Source organism: Drosophila kikkawai, chromosome 2L (genome assembly GCF_030179895.1).
Source record: "Drosophila kikkawai strain 14028-0561.14 chromosome 2L, DkikHiC1v2, whole genome shotgun sequence".
Classification (NCBI taxonomy): domain Eukaryota; kingdom Metazoa; phylum Arthropoda; class Insecta; order Diptera; family Drosophilidae; genus Drosophila; species Drosophila kikkawai.
In genome coordinates this window covers 27,016,691-27,035,085 of record NC_091728.1, presented here as the reverse complement: position 1 = coordinate 27,035,085, position 18,395 = coordinate 27,016,691, and the positions used below count along the sequence as shown (strand labels likewise).

The window sequence follows — 18,395 nt, the reverse complement described above, 5'->3', positions numbered from 1 at the left end:
GTAAGAAGTTCTTTTGAACCGATTCTATGCGTTTACTATGGACGCCATACTGAGGGCTCCAAACGCAGGATCCATATTCTAAGATAGGACGAACAAGTGAAGTATATAACGTTTTTGTGACATAGGGGTCATTGAATTCCTTAGACCACCGTTTAATGAAACCAAGCACGCCCCTGGCTTTATTCACCATGCACGAAATATGATCGATAAAGTCGAGTTTAGGATCCAGCCGGACACCTAAATCATCAACTATATTAATTTTTTCCAAAGAGCAGCCGTTTAGCGTATAAGTTGCAGGCTTAGGAGTGACACGGGAGAATGTCATTAGCTTGCACTTAGAGCCGTTTAAGTTTAATAGGTTCACGCAGCACCATGTTTGAAAATTGTTAAGATCTGTCTGTAAGTCTGATTGGCAAGTAGCATCATTATATTGCACACAAAGCTTGACGTCATCAGCATACATAAGTACTCTGGAGTTGGTCAAAACTTCGGGCAGATCGTTGATAAATAATGTAAACAGTAGGGGACCCAAATGACTCCCTTGCGGGACGCCAGATGTAACCCTAAGAACATTAGATAGTTTATTTTCGAAAAGGACCTTCTGCGTCCTGCCATTTAGATAACCTGAGATCCAATTAAGAAGATCAGTCGGGAATCCCATTAAATCGAGTTTCCGAACAAGAAGGGAATGGCTAACAGAGTCAAATGCTTTACTGAAATCAGTATAGATTACATCTGTCTGAAAGTTATTTCGGTATCCCTTTATAATAAAGGAAGTAAGCTCCAACAGATTCGTTGTAATTGATCTTCGCCTAATAAAACCATGTTGACATGGAGAAATAATTGACCTACACAGATGCTGCAGATGAGGAGTAATAACATTTTCGAACAGTTTAGGGATGGCCGACAACTTAGAGATACCTCTGTAATTGTTGGCATCCAATTTGCTACCTTTTTTGTGGAGAGGAATAACGAATGATTCCTTCCAAATAAGGGGAAAGTGGGAGGTTTCTAAGGATAAGGTAAACAATTTGAGAAGTGGATTGCACAGGGCTTCGGCACAATTCCTAAGCACACAGCCTGGTATTCCGTCGGGACCTGGTAAAAAAACTGGCTTAACACGATGAAGATCCCTAAGAAGAGAGCTTTCGTTAATGGTAGGACTGAAGATTTGGTTCGATTTCGGGATAATGTAAGGATAAGCCTGATTTGGGTCTATTGAGTTGGAGTAAGTGGTTTCAAAAAACTGAGCAAAAAGATCGGCTATAGCCTGATCATTTTCTGCCGTTGAATTACCAAAAGAGAGCAAGGACGGACGAGTAATGGATTTACGCTTGGATTTAACAAAATTATAAAACTGTTTTGGGTCCTCAGAAAACTGGGACCTGCAACGAGTCAAATAATTATTGTAGCACTGCGCGTTACACACAGTAAAAGTGGATCGAGCTGATAAATAACTAGATAGGGCAATCGGAGAACCGGTACGTTGATATTTAGCATATGGATTTGATTTTCTATTTTTGAGGCGGGTCAACTCTTTGGTAAACCAAGGAGGCTTGTTTGATGTAGACGGACAGTATAACGGAACACAGTCAATAAAAAATGAATTCATAACACGATAAAAAATACCCACGGCTTCCGCCATGTCAGTGCATGTGTATAGGTCGGACCAGTTGTAATTAATTATGAAATTATTCAGCCGTACGAAATCTGTCTTGCTAAAGCAGAAGACTTCTTGGGCTGGACTATCAGATTTATTCCGTGAAACAGTCCCCATGTCGATAGTCACATCGAAAGTGGGATGATAGGGATCTTCGGGTTGCGTCAGGGGCGCCACCCTAGCTAAACTAACTCTTTCAGGATCTGAGACAAAACAAAGATCAAGCAAGCGCTCTAAGGAATTTCGAACATGATTGACTTGGGACAGCGAAATGTCAAACAAGCCAGCAATAAAATCATGATGTGTTGTCGTAAGAAGTGTATTTGTGGAATTATCTAGGGTCCAAATAGCCCCTGGGATGTTAAAATCACCAAGAACAACTAAATGGTCCCTATCCGAAAGTCTTTTGGAGACCAACTGAATAGCGGAAAGATGGTTCCAATAAATAGGAAGTTCCGACAATGGAGGAATGTAGGAACATGTAACAAAAATGGAGCTACCATTAACTGATAGCTTCACGCAAAGGAATTCAACATTGTTGGATTCCTCGAAAATTATTAATTCGGACGTGAGAGTGGAGTCGACCGCTATAAGGACACCTCCCCCACGTCTGATAGGCCGATCTAGCCGGTATACTGTGAACGCAGCTGGAAAAACTTCGGAGCTCAGAATCTCCGGCTTTAACCAGGTTTCTGTGAACACAATAACTTGGGAAGCAAATGCGACGCTGTCAGAATACAATTTAGGAAGCTTACTGCGTAAGCCTCTAGCATTCTGATAGGAAATACCAAGGGAAATGGTTAGTTTTTTGGGACGGAATTGGAAGACGTAGACGGAGCATTGGGCAAATCTGGCCTAGGAAGAGTAATTCCTACAGGCCGCTTTTTCTTTTTCGTACCTTCAAACTCTTTGACAACCACATACTGTGGCCAGGTTTCGGCCGAGCATAGAGTGCCAAAGACTTCGTCAGGAACATTTATCTTTTTTTTTTTTTTTTTTTAGGCTTTGCTTTTATTTATTGAATCTTCTCATTTATGAGACTAACAATAAGTGTATCAAATCTTACAATACTACCTAACTAGCAGTCATGAGACTGGTACAGAGTAGATGGCCCTGAGTAATTATGGCTGGGTTGGATGGTCGTTACGTAGTAGGCGGCTTCTTCTGGAGACTCGTATCAAGTCCCTTGCTAAAGGATTTGGATGGGTGGAGAGTTTTTCCTTGTAGGACGCTTTTTGTTTTTCTATTTCGTTCTTAACTGCAGGAATGCCGAGATCCCTGTGGATGTTTTCGTTGCGAATATACCATGGTGCCCCAGTGATAGTTCTCAGGATTTTTGATTGGGCGCGCTGTATGATGTCTAGATTGGTACTGCACGCGTTCCCCCAGAGCTGGGAGCCATACGTCCATATTGGCTTTAGTGTGGAGTTGTAGAGCAGGACCTTGTAGTCCAGACACAGGGGCGATCGGGAGTTTATGAGCCAGTGGAGGCTGCTGGCTTTTATTTTTAGATGAAGTTTCTTGCATTCAATATGTCTTCGCCATGTTAGGCGTCTGTCCAGGTGGACGCCCAGGTACGTTACCACGTTGACTTCGGGGATCAGTGTGCTGTTCAGGTAGAGCGGGGGGCATGATTGTCTGTTGAGGGTGAACGTTATGTGCTTACACTTTTGTTCATTTATTTTAATACGCCAATCAGATAGCCACTTCTCGACTACCTTGAGGTGGTTGGCGAGCTGGGCTGTTGCACGGACTGGGCATCTGGAACGGCTGAGGATCGCAGTGTCATCAGCGAAAGTGGATAATGTTAGCTGGTCGCTTGTGGGGATATCCGCTGTGTATAGAACAAATAGGGTAGGCCCAAGTGCACTTCCTTGTGGGACTCCAGCTTCGATTGAATAGGTGCCGGATGTTGTTGCGTTGCACCTCACTGCGAAGACTCTGTTGTAGAGATACGACTCAAGTAATTTGTGTGTGTATACCGGCAAGAGTGTTTTTATTTTGTGCATGAGGCCGTTGAGCCAGACGCGGTCGAATGCTTGAGAAACGTCGAGAAATATCGCGCTGCAATATTCTCGATGCTCGAAGGCTGTGCGAATTTCTGATGTTATTCTGTTAACTTGCTCGATAGTTCCATGTTTTTCTCTGAAGCCAAATTGATGAGCTGGGATAATATTGTGAGCTCCCAGATAAGGGATTATGCGCTTTAGTAGGCATTTTTCAAATAACTTGGACAAGCATGATAGTAGACTTATTGGTCGGTAAGATGACGGAATCGTGTGGTCTTTTCCGGGCTTCGGTATCATTATAATTATAGATTTTTTCCATTTCGTTGGGTAATGGCCGAGACTTATGATCCCATTGAAGATTTTACAGATGATCTCAATAGCACAATTCGGAAGTTCAATTATCATTTTTTGAGTTATTAGGTCAACGCCGGGAGCCTTTTTCGGCTTCAGTTCCCTGATGACCTTCGTTATCTCGTTCGGACGAAATGATTCTGGAGTAGATTCCGTTTCAGTGTGGATTTGCGGTAGATCAAATGGATTTGCAGCAGGGTTCGGCTGGAAAACGCCCTGGAGATGTGAGGCAAAAGTTTCGGCTCTGTCTTTGTCGCTGCGGGCCCAGCAACCAGATGACTTTCTTATCGGGGTGATGGTTTCAGCCGGTGAGCTTAAATTTGGGTGAGCTCTCCATAAGGGATGCTTTGTGCTGGTTGGCGAGAGTTTTTCAATATATCTTAATTGTGCTTTTTCGGCATCTTGCTTCAGGGCCCGGCTTAGTTTGCGTGTGGCTTCATTTAGACGTTGCTTTGTGCTTGGCGATCTATTGGTTTGCCACGCCCGTCGCAGACGCCTCTTTTCTTGGATAAGCTGTTCAATTTGCTGGTTCGTTTTGAATTTGATTTTTTGCACATCCGTCTGTTGTGGTGTTGAGATTCTGGCTGCAGTCACAAGTACCTCTTCCAGTGCGGAGGTGGAGGAGTCCATGTCGGTTTCAGTATTGAGCTGGGGGGCTAGCTCAATGTGGGAACTCACAAACTTTTTGTATTTCATCCAATTGGTTCTGTGCGACGTCAGCCTATAGGGGCGATCCGTAGTTTCTGGGCTTTGAAGGAGGGTTATCAACAGCGGCGAGTGATCTGAAGAAAGGTCTGGAAGGGCCTTGGCGTTTATTAGATTGCGTGGGATGTTTTTTGTCACCGCGAAGTCAATTAGATCGGGTATCTTTCTGGGGTCTGCTGGCCAATATGTGGGGCTACCAGGGGAAACGTAGTCCAGCTTATTTCTCACATTGATGAGAGCGTTGTACAGTTGTCTTCCCTTGGGGGTCACGAGGCGGGATCCCCAATGCGTATGCTTGGCGTTGTAATCTCCTGCAGCTATAAATCGATCTCCAAGAGAGTTGTAAAAATCCATGAATTGACCTTCAGAGATTGTAAAGCGAGGTGGGCAGTAGACAGCAGCAATGCAAAGGTTGCCGTTACCTGACTGCACTTTTATGGACGTAGCTTGCAGGTAATTTGTTGCAAACCTTTGGTGGAAGTGGTGTTTGATGCGTTCTCTGATAAGGATGCCGGTCCCGCCGTGGGCTTTACCATCTGGATGATCTGTGCGGTAGAAGGTATAACCTCTTATATGAAAGTTGTATCTGCTTGTGAGGTGCGTTTCAACCAATAGCATGGCGTCGATGTGGTTTTCGTTTAGAAATTGTGTTAGTTCAAGTTTATGCCGTGAGACGCCGTTGGCATTCCACGTGGATATACGTAGATTGGACATTGATTATTTTGACTGTTGTGCTACGAGCAGCTGCATCACCATATTCTGATTCTGGACGAGCGTTTGCATGGTCGTTTTCATAAATGACATGAGTTCCATCATGCTTTGTTGCATGGTCACCATCATGGATTCCATGTTGTTTTGTGGCTTCTCTGGGGCCTGCTGAGCATTTACTGAGTTTGAGGGGAGTGGATTTTGCATACCTGTCCGTAGAGCTTCGGCGTAGGAGATGCCCGTGGGGGCATTTAGCGGACCAAAAGAAGATCTGGCTGCTTTGGCAAAAAATACATCTGGAGTAGTTTTTGAATTAAAATACACATTTTGTGTATTTTGTTGGCGTGTAGCTGTCGCTCTTCGCATGCGACTCTTCAGCTCCTTGTAGACCTCACAGCCTCTGTAGTTAGCTGTATGGTTTCCTCCGCAGTTTCCACATTTTTTCGTGTTGGGGTCTTCTTTGTTCGCAGGGCAGTGTGCGGAGTTGTGGAAGTCTCCACAGACTACGCAGACTGACCGAAGGGTGCAGTATGTCCTTGTATGACCATACTCCTGGCAGTTTGTGCATTGCACAGGACCGTTGCGTTTGTGAGGTTCTTCCACGGTGATTCTTCGATGCAGTAGGAACTGCAACTTGTAGATCGGGTGAACTTCATTCTTCTTTAGGGCTTTACTGTCTGGCTCAAGTTCGACTTTGAAAAGAGGTTGCGGCTTTTTGTTTTTGTTGATAATGTTGCTAACATTCTTGGCAAAGAAACCCTTGCCTTTCAGGGCTTCTAGTGTCTCGGAGGGGGCGACATCTGGTTCAATTCCTTTCAGCACTACTTGCAGTCCCTTGCTGCTTTTTAGTTGGTAGGTGTAAAAGCTCTTTTTTGCTTCCTGCAGGTAATTAGACACAGCTCGAAAGTGTTCTTCTGTTTTGGTTTGAACTTTGGTTTCGCAGATGTTCCCTTTAATAATCGGAACAACATGAAAGTTTCCGTCCCCGACCACCGCAACAATTTTGTTGACCAGGGCGTTTGAACTTTTCTCCCTTATATATATAGGTGGGGGCTTTGGCTGTTTTTGAGTCTCCTGCTCCAGCTCTGCTTCATTATTCTCACCAGCTGCTAGCGGAGAAAATTTGTTGGTGTTGTTTGGGTCGTAGCTTTTGGTGACACGGTTGATCTTAGGCTTGTTACCAACCGTGTTATGGGGGCTAAGCTTACGCTTAATTTGGATGTAGCGATCCATGCCAGTCTGTATGGCCGGAACCGCTTGTTGCTTATCGGAGCTCACGGTTTTTGTTACCATTGTATTTTGCGCTGCGGCCGTTGGCACCGATTTCGCAATATTGGTCGTTGGTTTAGTTGTTGCTGTTGCTTTTGATGCGTTTGCAGAAATTGCAGCTCTGCTTGTTGTTGGTGCGTCTTCCATCGAAGCCGCTGGTGGTGGGGTTTGGCATTGGGAGCTCCAAGATGTAGGAGCTGGAATAAGTAGGGCGGGAGAGCAAGAGCGCGCTCTCGTGCCGTCGGCGGTCAGTAGAGCCGGGTTGGGCTTGGTAGACGTTTTTTCTGCTTCGATATCGCGAGTTGAGAAATAAGAGAAAACACCGTTTCTTTGGTTTACAGAGGTTCTACGCTCATTCTTTTGATCGCCGCTCATTATTTTGAGCTTGTTACGCGTGGCACCATATAAATGAACTTTGCAGCTCAAAAACACGTCTCACGCACTAGTGTCCGTATGTCATACGCACTGTAGGGCTTGGCCTAGCTGACAGTACGTAGTTTAGAGTTCCGAATTTAATTTTTCACCATGAAAAAACACTTCGAGAATAAACCCCGCGTAGCGGTCGTCCGTAAGCACGTCTGCACTCGATGAAGGTCGAATGCGAAAATGACATTTATCTTGAAAGACGAAATGTTCCTGGGGTAGGAAAATTTAAATTTTTCCACCTTAATTTTTTCCCTATCGACTTTTACTTTGCCTTGGATAAAAGCTATGACATCTTCCGATGTCTGATCAGGGGAAAGCCGAGAAACAAATAACTGTTTTGTTGGTGGAATTGCCGTAAGGGGTTTTGGCACGGCAGACTGAGCGGCCATACCAGCGGCACTTGATGAGCGGGGGGGCAACGAGCAGGAGAGCGAGAGATAAGCGCTGAGTAGAACCGTTTATAGCTGTCGCGGCAACGCAAACAACAACAAACGCTAAAGGCACAAAAGGGAATGCAAAAAGAGCAAAAAGAGCAAAATGCAAAGCAACCGCAGCAGCCCAAACTAAAATGCAATTTAAATTGAATTAAATAGCACAAAATAAACAAGTAGCATGCACACGCGAAGTGAACGGGAATTATTTGAAACACCAAATATTAAATGTTAGTAAACCCCGGAGGTTTATAGACAAATTCTACACAAATCGGGAGCGCAAGAAAAAAACACGTCCGTTCACTTTGAAGGAAGGATGATTATTGGATTATCCCGGAGTAGATGACAATACGTTGAAAAACAACGAAGTAAAAATTTTTTTCCTATTAATTTCCCAATCGTTTCTATGGCAGCTATATCATATAGTCGTCCGAATTTCATAAAAATTTTTACCAAAATTCAGAAATAATATAAAATGGCCATATCTAAAAAATGGTGCAAAAATGTTGAAAAACAGCAAAGTTATAATTTTTTTTCTACAAATATATCGAACATTTGTATGGCAGCTATATGATATAGTCGTCCGATCCGGCCCGTTCCGACATATATAGCAGAGCATATAGAAGACTATATGCAAAGTTTCATTCAGATAGCTTTAAAACTGAGGGACTAGTTTGCGTAGAAACGGACAGACGGACAGACGGACATGGCTAGATCGACTCGGCTGTTGATGCTGATCAAGAATATATATACTTTATAGGGTCGGAAAGGTCTCCTTCACTGCGTTGCAAACTTCAGACTGAAATTATAATACCCTGCAAGGGAATAAAAAAGCTGACAAAGTTTTGAAAAAAAAAAAATGTTGAAAAAAATTAAAAAAATGACAAAATGTCGACAAAATTTTATTAAAAAAATTGTGGACAACATTTAAAAAAAAAAAAATTACAAACTTTTGAAAAAAAAAAAAAACAAACCAATATACATAAATTCAGCTGCAGAAGAGGTGATGATAGAGAAACTTGACCATTTTTCAAAAATTCTTCAACAATTAATACAACAAAAAAATGTTTTCTTTCCCCTAGCGTTATTTTTTAGCTAGCATCAAGATTTGCTGGCTATTTCTAGCTTTTTTCGAAGTTGGGTTTAGCTTTTTCAAGCCCTGAAGAGTTGGCAACACTGCAACCTACTCCGAGAGCTCCGCTGACGAAGACGCCGACGACCGGGAGTACAGCCAGGACGATGACGGCGTCCCACTAGAGGTGGAGAACTATCGATAGTCGGCGCCATCGACAGTGAGCGATTGTTTTTCTCAAACCATCGATAGTGTCGATAGTACTATCGGTAGTGTGATGCTTTTTAATTGTAAAATGTAAAAAAGCTATAAAATGAAATTTAAACAAACCTTTATTATATTTTTAACTCTATAAAAATAAAAAATGCATTTAATTTGTTGCTTCATTATATTTTTTACTCTAAAAATAAAAAATTGTTGCATTTTCAATCGGAATGGGCTGGAGGACTATCGATAGATCGATAGAGGTAGGATCTTTAGGACCAGGGGGGGCAGGGATTCAAAAGAGCGAACCGGGAATAGGAAACGGGATTAGGTTAAGGGAATTAAGAGAAAGGGTTTTTACCCTTGGCCTCGGCCGTTGCACTGAAGAAAGAACGGTTCCTAGGTCTGAACTCGGGTGACAGGCCGAAGCCTATATAGGGAGGGATAGGCAACATGGAAGCCGGCAGTAGCAACGGAAAGTCGAAGTAAAAGCAGCTAATCTCCTGGGCGGCTAGGAATTACCTGAAGAACGTGGGTGAAAGTGCAAAGATTTAAAAACGTTTTATTTATTTAATAAACGTTTATTTTCAGGGTGGCAGTGAATCAATCGCTGGCCACGGCGATTTTTTATTGAAAATCGTGGAATTATATTCAGGAGCTTACCCACCGCCGACGTTCTGGAAAGGATATATTTGTAGAAGAGGGATGAAAAAGGTTTCCAACGAGCCTCGTAGCAGCCGGGATCTGAGCCATCATCAAGCCAACCGGTGAGTCCGTTCCGTGAAGCGCCGTCTGGAACCGGCAGGTTTTTGGTACCCATATTTGGGGACATTGATTGGCTCTGCCCCTTCTCAAAAAAACGACGTGGCCGTGGCTCCGAAGGGCCTTCTTTCCTCGGGCTTGCGTCGCCATCAGTTGCCGCGATTCCTGGCCACTCACGCCACCGAAGCCTTTTACGGGTCGCCCATAGTGCCTTCTCGTTGCTGCAATAGAATAAAATAATTATTGTGCTGTTGTTCATGTTAGGTTAATTTATTTGTCTTACTCGAATCGGTTCCGTGTGCTTGTTTCTCCGCGTCTCTTATCTTGGGTCAGGGATTTGTGCAACACGTGTTCTGCAGAATTGAGGAACGGCTTAGAAGAAGAGGATATTCACTGAAGATATACTTACCCATCCCCTTTATTATATATATTTAAAGAAAAGGGAATCTAGAGTACTTCTCCAGCCAGTTTGTGGCTTTTTCCTTAAGCGGACCGCCACTTCTTCTCCGCTGCCGCAGTCTTGGCGCGAGCGCATCCCGGGCTAGGGTGACGTTTCGCCGGGAATGAGTCCATTAGGAACTCAAGTGTACTCTGCCAATGCACAGTGGTTCCGTCAGAGGCCAAAAATCAAAAAAACCAATTTGAAAATATTACAATTAAATTTACACAGTTTGTCTCTAAAATGTCCAATCTACCAAGTTGCAAACCGCTTTTCGCTGGAAACCCAACGGTACATTCTAAAAATAGAATCAAAAGCATGAACACGTGTTCATTTCAACAGCGCATCGGAGCTGTGGTGAAATATTTCGAAGCAAAAGCGCACTTTAAATCTGTCTGGTAACTGTTCAAGTCGATAAATTAATATTATTTAAAATGGATTTTGAAGCTCAAGGTATTTATTTTACTTTATGAAATTAATTTATACTAACTTGATATGAAATTAACAAAATCTAACTTGATATGTGAAACCTATTTGTTTGTACCTGTTTTGTGTGTCTTAAATTTGTTTACCTAAAGTTTTAGTTGTGATCCCCCACGATTCCCAGAAAGGATTTTATTTTTTTTAATTTATTAGAGTTTTAAGATGTTAAATTCGTTAAAGTTAGGTGCGGAAAGTTGCGGATGTAGTTGTAATCGTTAATATTCTAACACGACTTCTTATTTTTTTCAAGGTCAAATTATGCCAGCGCCAATAATCCGGGTTGATAAAAAATCGGGAAAAAATGTTAAAAATAAAAACGTCATCTGAGTACCTCGGGGCACGTATCCTTTAGTGAATACAATATATTTTTTTGATATCGGATGTTTTTGTGGACAGTTAGGATAGGATGTACACCGAAAATAAACTTTTTTTGTGGGGGCTCAGGAGATTCGCTATTACTCGTAAGCATGAAAATATTTTTTAATACAAAAATTAAAAAAAAAATTGTTCAAATGTTGTGTTATTATATGGTATTTAATTCATTAAGCTAATTTTAGCCGTTCCGTCACAACATTTTTTTTAAAAGTAGTGAGTTTTGCACCCAATTAACCTTACCCCCCCTTAAGCTGCGTACGATTGTTGCTGAACAAATTAAACACACAATATATAAGTGAATATTTTTTTTTTACTTTTGGGCACTTATATTTCACTAACGTTCTCATTAAGAGAACAAAAACTTAAAAATTAAAGTTAGGTCTTGGAAAAAAAATAATTTAATAAAAATTTTGTATGGGAGCTATACGATATAGAGATCTGATTTTAACCAAAGTTGGTAGGAATATATAAACCTGTACCAAACATATAATCTGTAAAATTGGTTAAGATATTTTGAAAAACAAAAAAGTTTTTCATACTAAATGTTGATTTTTAACAGATTGTTTCTATGGTAGCTATATGATATAGTCGAGCAATATGGCCAATTTTTTGTGGATATACTTAAAACATTTTTCTAGATTTTTGGTGAAATTTTCATAGCGATAGCACATCTAGAAGTAATTATGGCCGCAGCTCCATACAAGCCGAACCACTGTGCAATGTTAGCCTTAAGTACCTAAAATTTATAACGTATTAAAAGCAAACGCAATGAACAGTGAGTAAAACGTATTTACCTGGGGAGATGGGCCGGCCGTCGAGCCGCCTGGATTAGACTCCGGTCCGCCGGAGATGGGTGGTGCCCCTAGACACACCGGAGGCACCACAGGTTGGGAGGGAGCGTCGTGGCGACTCCATCTATGCCACCATTCCGCAAAAGTCGTCATTTTTTTGGTTTGTTTACATTTATTTGTTAGAGATGTGTTATTTGTTAGTGAGGAGTTTTGTTGAGACGTCCGATTAATCGGTATTTTGTTGTGCGGACTGCGGGCATAGGTTCCTACCCCCCCTGGGCATCCACTGAGCTAGTCCGGCATTGCCCAGGGAATATGCAGTTCCGTAACAAAATGCATTTAATTTGTTGCTTTATTATATTTTTTACTCTTAAGTAAATTGGGTTTAGGACCTAGTTAATAACTAGCCTATCTTGATTAGGGATTGTATAAAAAGTACATCGTCGAACTGCGCATTTGAGCGGAAAAGAAGTACAAAACTAATTCTTTTTCAAAAAGAGCATTAGGAGATTGCGAATTGGAAGCCCGAATCGACCGGCGACTTAAATTAATGTTGACAAGTAATTTGGAATTTCGCTTAATAAATTCTGGTTGGTCCTGTTGAAAGGCAGCCTAGGGGTCCGGTTCGACAAAGGCGGCGGGGAAGAGTCCGGTTTTGGGAGTACGCGCATGCTTGCCCTTGTACCAGCGGTTCTTCTGCTTGCGCTGCACGTAGATTATGTCGCACACATGCAGCTCCAGTTCGATGTCGCTGTTGGGTGGATACGGCACAATGCACCTGAAGCGACTGCAAATACAGAGATCATCAATTTGTCACCCATCTCCTTAGTATCTCGATGAAATCTTACCTTTCCCTTGTGCAGTAGGCTGACTTGGTGGTGGCACTGGCCTTGATGACTGCCTCGGTGATCACATTGCTGCATTGGACACAGCACATGGCCCGCATCCAGGCTAGATCCGGCTAGCTCTGTCCTCGGGCCGTAGGTTCCCTAACCCTTGCCCGTCACACACACAACAATAAACATCGAGAGTCGACATTTGACAACACTATAACACGCGCGGCTTACATTTAAACACACAAAACCAATTCAATGGCCTCTCACACACACTGCCCTAAATACTCCTCCTGCTGGACTGGAGGCCACATGCTCATCCCTTCCCTACCGTGCAGTCTGTTCGCATGTTCTTTAATGTTTTTCTTTTACAGCTGCCCCTTGACAAACACACACACACAAATTTACCCACTCATTCCCCCGGTTCACCCTCTACCTCCCAAATTAAATTCTATTCCATGTTCATGTTTTCTATTTCAGCTTATATTTATGTTAACAATCATTATTTTTAAATTTTTGTATTCTTGATGCCAAGTATGGTTTGCTTTTGAATTATATGTTGATTTCTTGTGTATATATATTTAATTGTTCATTTCATACGGTGCACTTTGTAAATTAACCAAATTCCCACTGTAAAGATATGCCGACCTACCCGTAAGAGCTCTCAAGGGGGTTTCGCGGGGAAAAATATTCATATATAGAAGACAAGAGAAATAAATATGCCACACAAAATTTCACCAACAAAAATTATACACTGGTTGTTTGCACACCAATTAAATAAATAAATAAATCTGGCAAGAACATAAATTAACATAAATAAATAAATAAATATGGACAAATAACAAAAATATAAATAAATAAATGAATATGCCCAAATAAAAAAATAAATAAATAAATAAATAAAAGTTGATAAATAAATACGCAATTAAATACTATATCCACAATGAATATTGGAATAAAATATTAATTAAAAATTGTTGCGAATAAATATATCTATAAAAAAATATTTGATGAAAAATACACAGAAAAAAAATATCTACACACTGAAACTGGACCTAAAACTATACAAAAAAAATTCTGAAGCCTTCTGGCTCCCGGTGCCGCCACTTGGGAGGCGTGTCGGGCTTCCACGACGAAAGAAACGAAGAAAGGTCTACTCTATAGGCCCTCTTGCAACATGAAAAGTACTGGAGACCGCTCTAGGGGCACCTATGCCTCCAAATTAAATTGTCGGTTTCGCCGCCGTTGGGGTTAGGGCATGCCTATATCTTGAAGTCCCTCCAATCCTCAAGAATCCTCAAAAACTGGGCCAGGTCCGTTTAATGACCTGGCCAATCTCGTCCTGCGAGGACTGGGTCTGGTCGAGTCTGGAAACGAGAGCCATTGGGTGAAAACTTCATCTCCGGACCACGACGACTCACCTTTCGGTTTCCTCGATCCGGCTTCCCGTCCTCGCTTCCTTTCTTGTCCCTGGGTTGGTGGTTGGAGTTAGGTTTAGAGTTGCACTAATCTCGTTTTTTTAAAAAAAAAGTTGTTTTATTTAATATATAATATTAAATTTTCCGCGCACCCGCGAAAATTTTCAAATTTTCGGCCGTACGCACTGCGCCTATTCGCTCCCGCTGAACCGATTTAATCAGATAATCCCCTCTCTTCGGAACGGGGTGGCATCCCTGTCAGATATTGCTTACGTCGTTACACGATATATCGGCAGGCACCGCTTAGCTCTACCCCGATTATTTTAAGTGGCCATAACAATATGTAATAGATATATACATATACAGCTTTTATATCATTTGGCTGCATACTCAAAACCGGTGGATATAGGAAATATGCTACTTTGTGCCATATACCAATATTAGGAAACCATATGTCGTCAGTATTTTTAATAAATTGTTCCTTTAAATCTAAAATAACTGGTATTTCATCAATGGTTGGCTGATATAGATATTTAATTTTGAAAATTCATGGCAGCACATAGCACAGCGAAGGAGCACTGCAAAGCTGAAGTTTTTTAAAAACTATTTCGAAATTTTCGCACATTTCAACAACCGCTTTTATAATATTTATATTATTGTGCAATAATCTCAGGCTTTGCTCGTTCTGCATCAAAAAGGTGTTCATTTCACCCCAATTGTCAATAATCTTAATATAAAATAGTTGGAGTTCCAACGTGTTGGGCATTGACTTTTAAGCGAAGTGGTAAGCTGATGCTGCAAATTAGATTTTTTGAAATATTTAACCACTTTTTTACATGAATCCAACACATCTGCGAGCTCTGTGGTGGCAGAAAATGACTTGTCCAAAACGTTGTTCAGCAAGTGGCTGCTGCAGTTTAATCGGGTGTTGTTTTTCAAGGCTTTCAATATGTTTGTTCCTCTATCGGTAATGAATTTAATTTTTTCAATATTTGAAATATTGAATTCATTGAATAAACTTTTTAGTTTTCTTAGGATATTCTCGCCTGTTGATCTTTCAAAATCCATCGACTTCATTCCCAAAACCAGGTCGAAGAATTTAAAATTCTTCTGGTAGTGGAATGTTACTCCCAAATAGTTACGCTTGATGTAGTTGTCCGACCACATGTCAATTGTTACTGACGCGTAACCACTGTTGACAATCTTATTAATTTCGGTCTTAAATCCCTTCTTCTTTTCATTAGCGCATTTCGAGACTTTCCGAGAAATGGTAGTTGGATCTGGTAGCATGTCCTCTACGCCGACGTGCTCCCCGTAAGTTGCGCCAATTTTAACAAAAAACTTTACTAGTTTAACAAAACCAGAACCGCGGACTGCTAAAAATGGCCAACAGTCTTCTGTTATCCAATTTGCGCATTTTTCAATGGCCTCGGTTTTGTCCAACGGACAAACAGTTTTTAAACTTTGTGATAGTTTTATGTTTTTGCAGCAGCTGTGTCTATTTAAATTTAAGGCCAATAGGTTGCATATGTCCTCTAATATTATTATTTCATTGGCAGTAAATGGCAGAGGGGCATGTGCACTTTTGAAATCGCTTTGTTTGTTTGAATAATACGCTGTATCATAAAGTAAAAGCTGTTCCATCTAGTTGGCGTTTCCTGCAATAAGCTAAGCGGTTTTTCGGTTTCTTGGGCTTTTCTAAATTTTGCGTATGCAATACAGCTTTTCTTAAAATATGTGACGGTGGTCTTACATATTGAAAATAAGTTTGCCAAGCTCAAATTCTTGTTTTCAATTTTCAGACCGTCATGCACAACAAGATTCAATGTGTGTGCAAAACATGGCAAGTTACGAATCTTCAAAATTTCACATGCTTTTAGCATTGAGCTTGCGTTATCGGTCACAATGCACACTGTTTTGTCCAAAACATTGAATTGCTCTTAGACACCTTTCGAAGTGTCAGCAATATTTTCTGCCGAATGATTCGTCTCGTCTTTTAATTTTTCTGTGCTGAGTGACGCTGTTCGAAACTGAAAGCAATCTATAAAATGGCAAGTCACAGTTAAAAAGGAATCATTTGCGCATGATGTCCAGCAATCGCATGTCATTGCAATACTAGTTGTTTCCTTCAGTTTGGTTTTTAGGGTTAGAACAGCCTCGTCAAATATACCCTTCACCAGCACATCTCTTGCTGGGAATTTTGTACCTTGGGTCAAGGATTTAAGAGTACTCGATAAAACCTTAATTTTCAACTATATTGAAGGGTTGAACATCCTTTGCGATCAACTTGGCTAATGCACGATCGATGTCCCTTTTCCGTCTAGAGTTGGAATCATAAGTAATTGCTCGCTTGAAGTACGAAGAGATCGTGTGCATGCTCGATCTGGTGCTGCTGCTTGATGATGCAGGTAAATTTGAGTCATCTGCTGGTTCGGCAACAGCGCCATCGATGCCTGGATGAAATCATTTTAAATGATCTCTTAAATTTGACGTGTTGCCGCTCGTCTTGTACTCGTTTCCGCAATTCAGACACTTCGCCAGTTTCTTGTCGTCCGATCGCTTAAAATACTTCCACACCTTCGATATCCCTTTCTTTCGCTTAAGGGCTTCTTCCGAGTCAGCGCTGCTGCATTCACACGCTACTTCGACGTCGCTGCTGGGAGTAGAGCTGCGTCGTTTTGCTTTAATTGAAAAAAAACACGTGTTCAATACTTAGAATAAAACTTACAAATACGCTTGCACTTACCTTTTTCAACAATTGTTAGGAACATGTTATAACATATGTTCCGCTTTCCACTTTCAATTAAATTTTTACTTTCAGCTATACTTTTGCTTTTCACTATATTTTTGGGTTCCACTTTCAACTTTATGTTTTCATTGTGATGTGAGAAGCCGAGTGCAAAACTATCGATAGTTCTAGGCTGCCATCGATGGCGGTGCGATAGTGCCAAACCATCGATAGTGTCGATAGTGCCATCGATAGTTCTCCACCTCTACGTCCCACCAGAAGGGGCACAGCACTATTACTACACCCGAGAGGACCGATTCTGGTACCAGCGAGGGTCGTGGGCGAATCATACGATCTACGAAACCATCCAGGTCGAGGTCCCGTGGCGGCCCCCCGAGAGCACGGGCCAGCGGTTCCGGCGCACCTGGTGACCCACGTACGCACCCGCCGCTGCCACGCCAACCCGGGTGACCGAGGATAACATCCCAAGCCCAGCCCTCGAAGTCACTGCCGACGCCACACTCCCACCAGCGACAACAAGGTCCAGCCCCCTCAGCTCCGCGATGGGCATGTCGCCAGGGACCATCGGTCAGCTCCTAGACCAGATCCCAGCCGAGGTCGAGGAGCTGATCTGGGCCGTTCCAGAGCAGTGGAACCCCGATGGTCTCGTCAGTCTACCCCAGGATACTCCCGGCGAACGGGAGAGGAGCCCAGCGCGCACAAGCCAGGACCCTCCGGAAGGCGAGCGCTATCCGCTTCCGGACGGATGGGAGTACAACCAGCCGGACCGCCACGTTCCTGCCGTCGTGTGGCAGACCATCTCCGCCAGACAAGCCGCCGCCCAGCATACCCGCCAACGTCGCGGGCCGATCGATAAGCGCGACGCGTCGCTTAAGTGCGACCACTGATTTTTTCATTCATCCTCTTCCGTTTCGAGAACTCGCCGAGGACAGACGTGCGTCCGATCGCCGCATTCTCGCCGCCACGCGCAAAACCGAACACGTGCCCGTATCAAAAGGAGAACACACCCCCGACTTGCAACGCCAATCCGTGTTCCGTCGCATCGGAACTACGCCCGCTCGCTTGCTCGCTTGCTCCTCGCCGAACGTCGGCACCGCGAGTGTTTACCACGCGTATTCTCCCCCTTCCCCTCGCGCCAGAACGCGATAACCGCGTCGCCAGCAGCAGCAGGGCCCACCACAAGACAACGAATAATTACAATAAAAGAATATAAAGCTAGAGTGAAATAGATTTGTTCTCATTTCCGTAGTTTTTGGTATCCCTTCTCTCCCCCTTTTCCTTCACCTCGACCGAGACTGACGCTTGTGTCTGTTTCACATTCGCGAGACGAAGTTCTGGTCGAGATTTCCTCCCTTCCTCTGCATGCTCTAACCCAGAAATATAATCCCGTAGCCACCGAGTCCATCCGGAGCAGTAGATTCCCCGTAGCCTCCGAGTCCATCCGGAGCAGTAGATTCCCGTAGCCCGCGAGTCCATCCGGAGCAGTAGATTCCCGTAGCCTCTGAGTCCATCCGGAGCAGTAGATTTCCGTAGACTCCGCGTCCATCCAGAGGAGTAGCCCTGCTTCCCCCCTAGCTCCGATTCCGCTACCGTGAGTCGCTGCGACGACCAGCACGCGTTTTTCGGTAGAAAGCGCCACCTAGCGGGCCGAGCTCTCTCACGACCAGCACGCGTTTTCGGCCGACAACACCACCTAGCGGTCCGAGCCCT

At 42.9% G+C, this 18,395-nt stretch overlaps 2 protein-coding genes and 1 long non-coding RNA gene across 3 annotated transcripts; all 3 read right to left on the bottom strand.

Annotated features, from left to right (window-relative positions):
* Positions 1 to 9,110: 9,110 nt before the first annotated feature.
* Positions 9,111 to 10,182, bottom strand: LOC108075593 (uncharacterized). Its single transcript, XM_017168127.3, has 4 exons — positions 10,007 to 10,182; positions 9,881 to 9,950; positions 9,499 to 9,818; positions 9,111 to 9,357 (listed from the first exon to the last, which is right to left on the bottom strand). Exons 1-4 carry the CDS (start codon positions 10,008 to 10,010, stop codon positions 9,347 to 9,349), a joined length of 405 nt encoding a protein of 134 aa, XP_017023616.1. The 5' UTR covers positions 10,011 to 10,182; the 3' UTR covers positions 9,111 to 9,346.
* Positions 10,183 to 11,186: 1,004 nt separating this feature from the next.
* LOC121502411 (uncharacterized) lies at positions 11,187 to 11,906 on the bottom strand. The gene is made up of 2 exons (XR_011445679.1): positions 11,689 to 11,906; positions 11,187 to 11,630 (listed from the first exon to the last, which is right to left on the bottom strand). It is a non-coding gene; the product is annotated as an uncharacterized lncRNA (long non-coding RNA).
* Positions 11,907 to 12,115: 209 nt separating this feature from the next.
* On the bottom strand, positions 12,116 to 12,630 carry LOC138927846 (E3 ubiquitin-protein ligase SH3RF1-like). The gene is made up of 2 exons (XM_070283349.1): positions 12,534 to 12,630; positions 12,116 to 12,472 (listed from the first exon to the last, which is right to left on the bottom strand). The coding sequence occupies exons 1-2, from the start codon at positions 12,620 to 12,622 to the stop codon at positions 12,298 to 12,300; spliced, it is 264 nt and encodes an 87-aa protein (XP_070139450.1). The 5' UTR covers positions 12,623 to 12,630; the 3' UTR covers positions 12,116 to 12,297.
* Between the last annotated feature and the right edge of the window lie 5,765 nt (positions 12,631 to 18,395).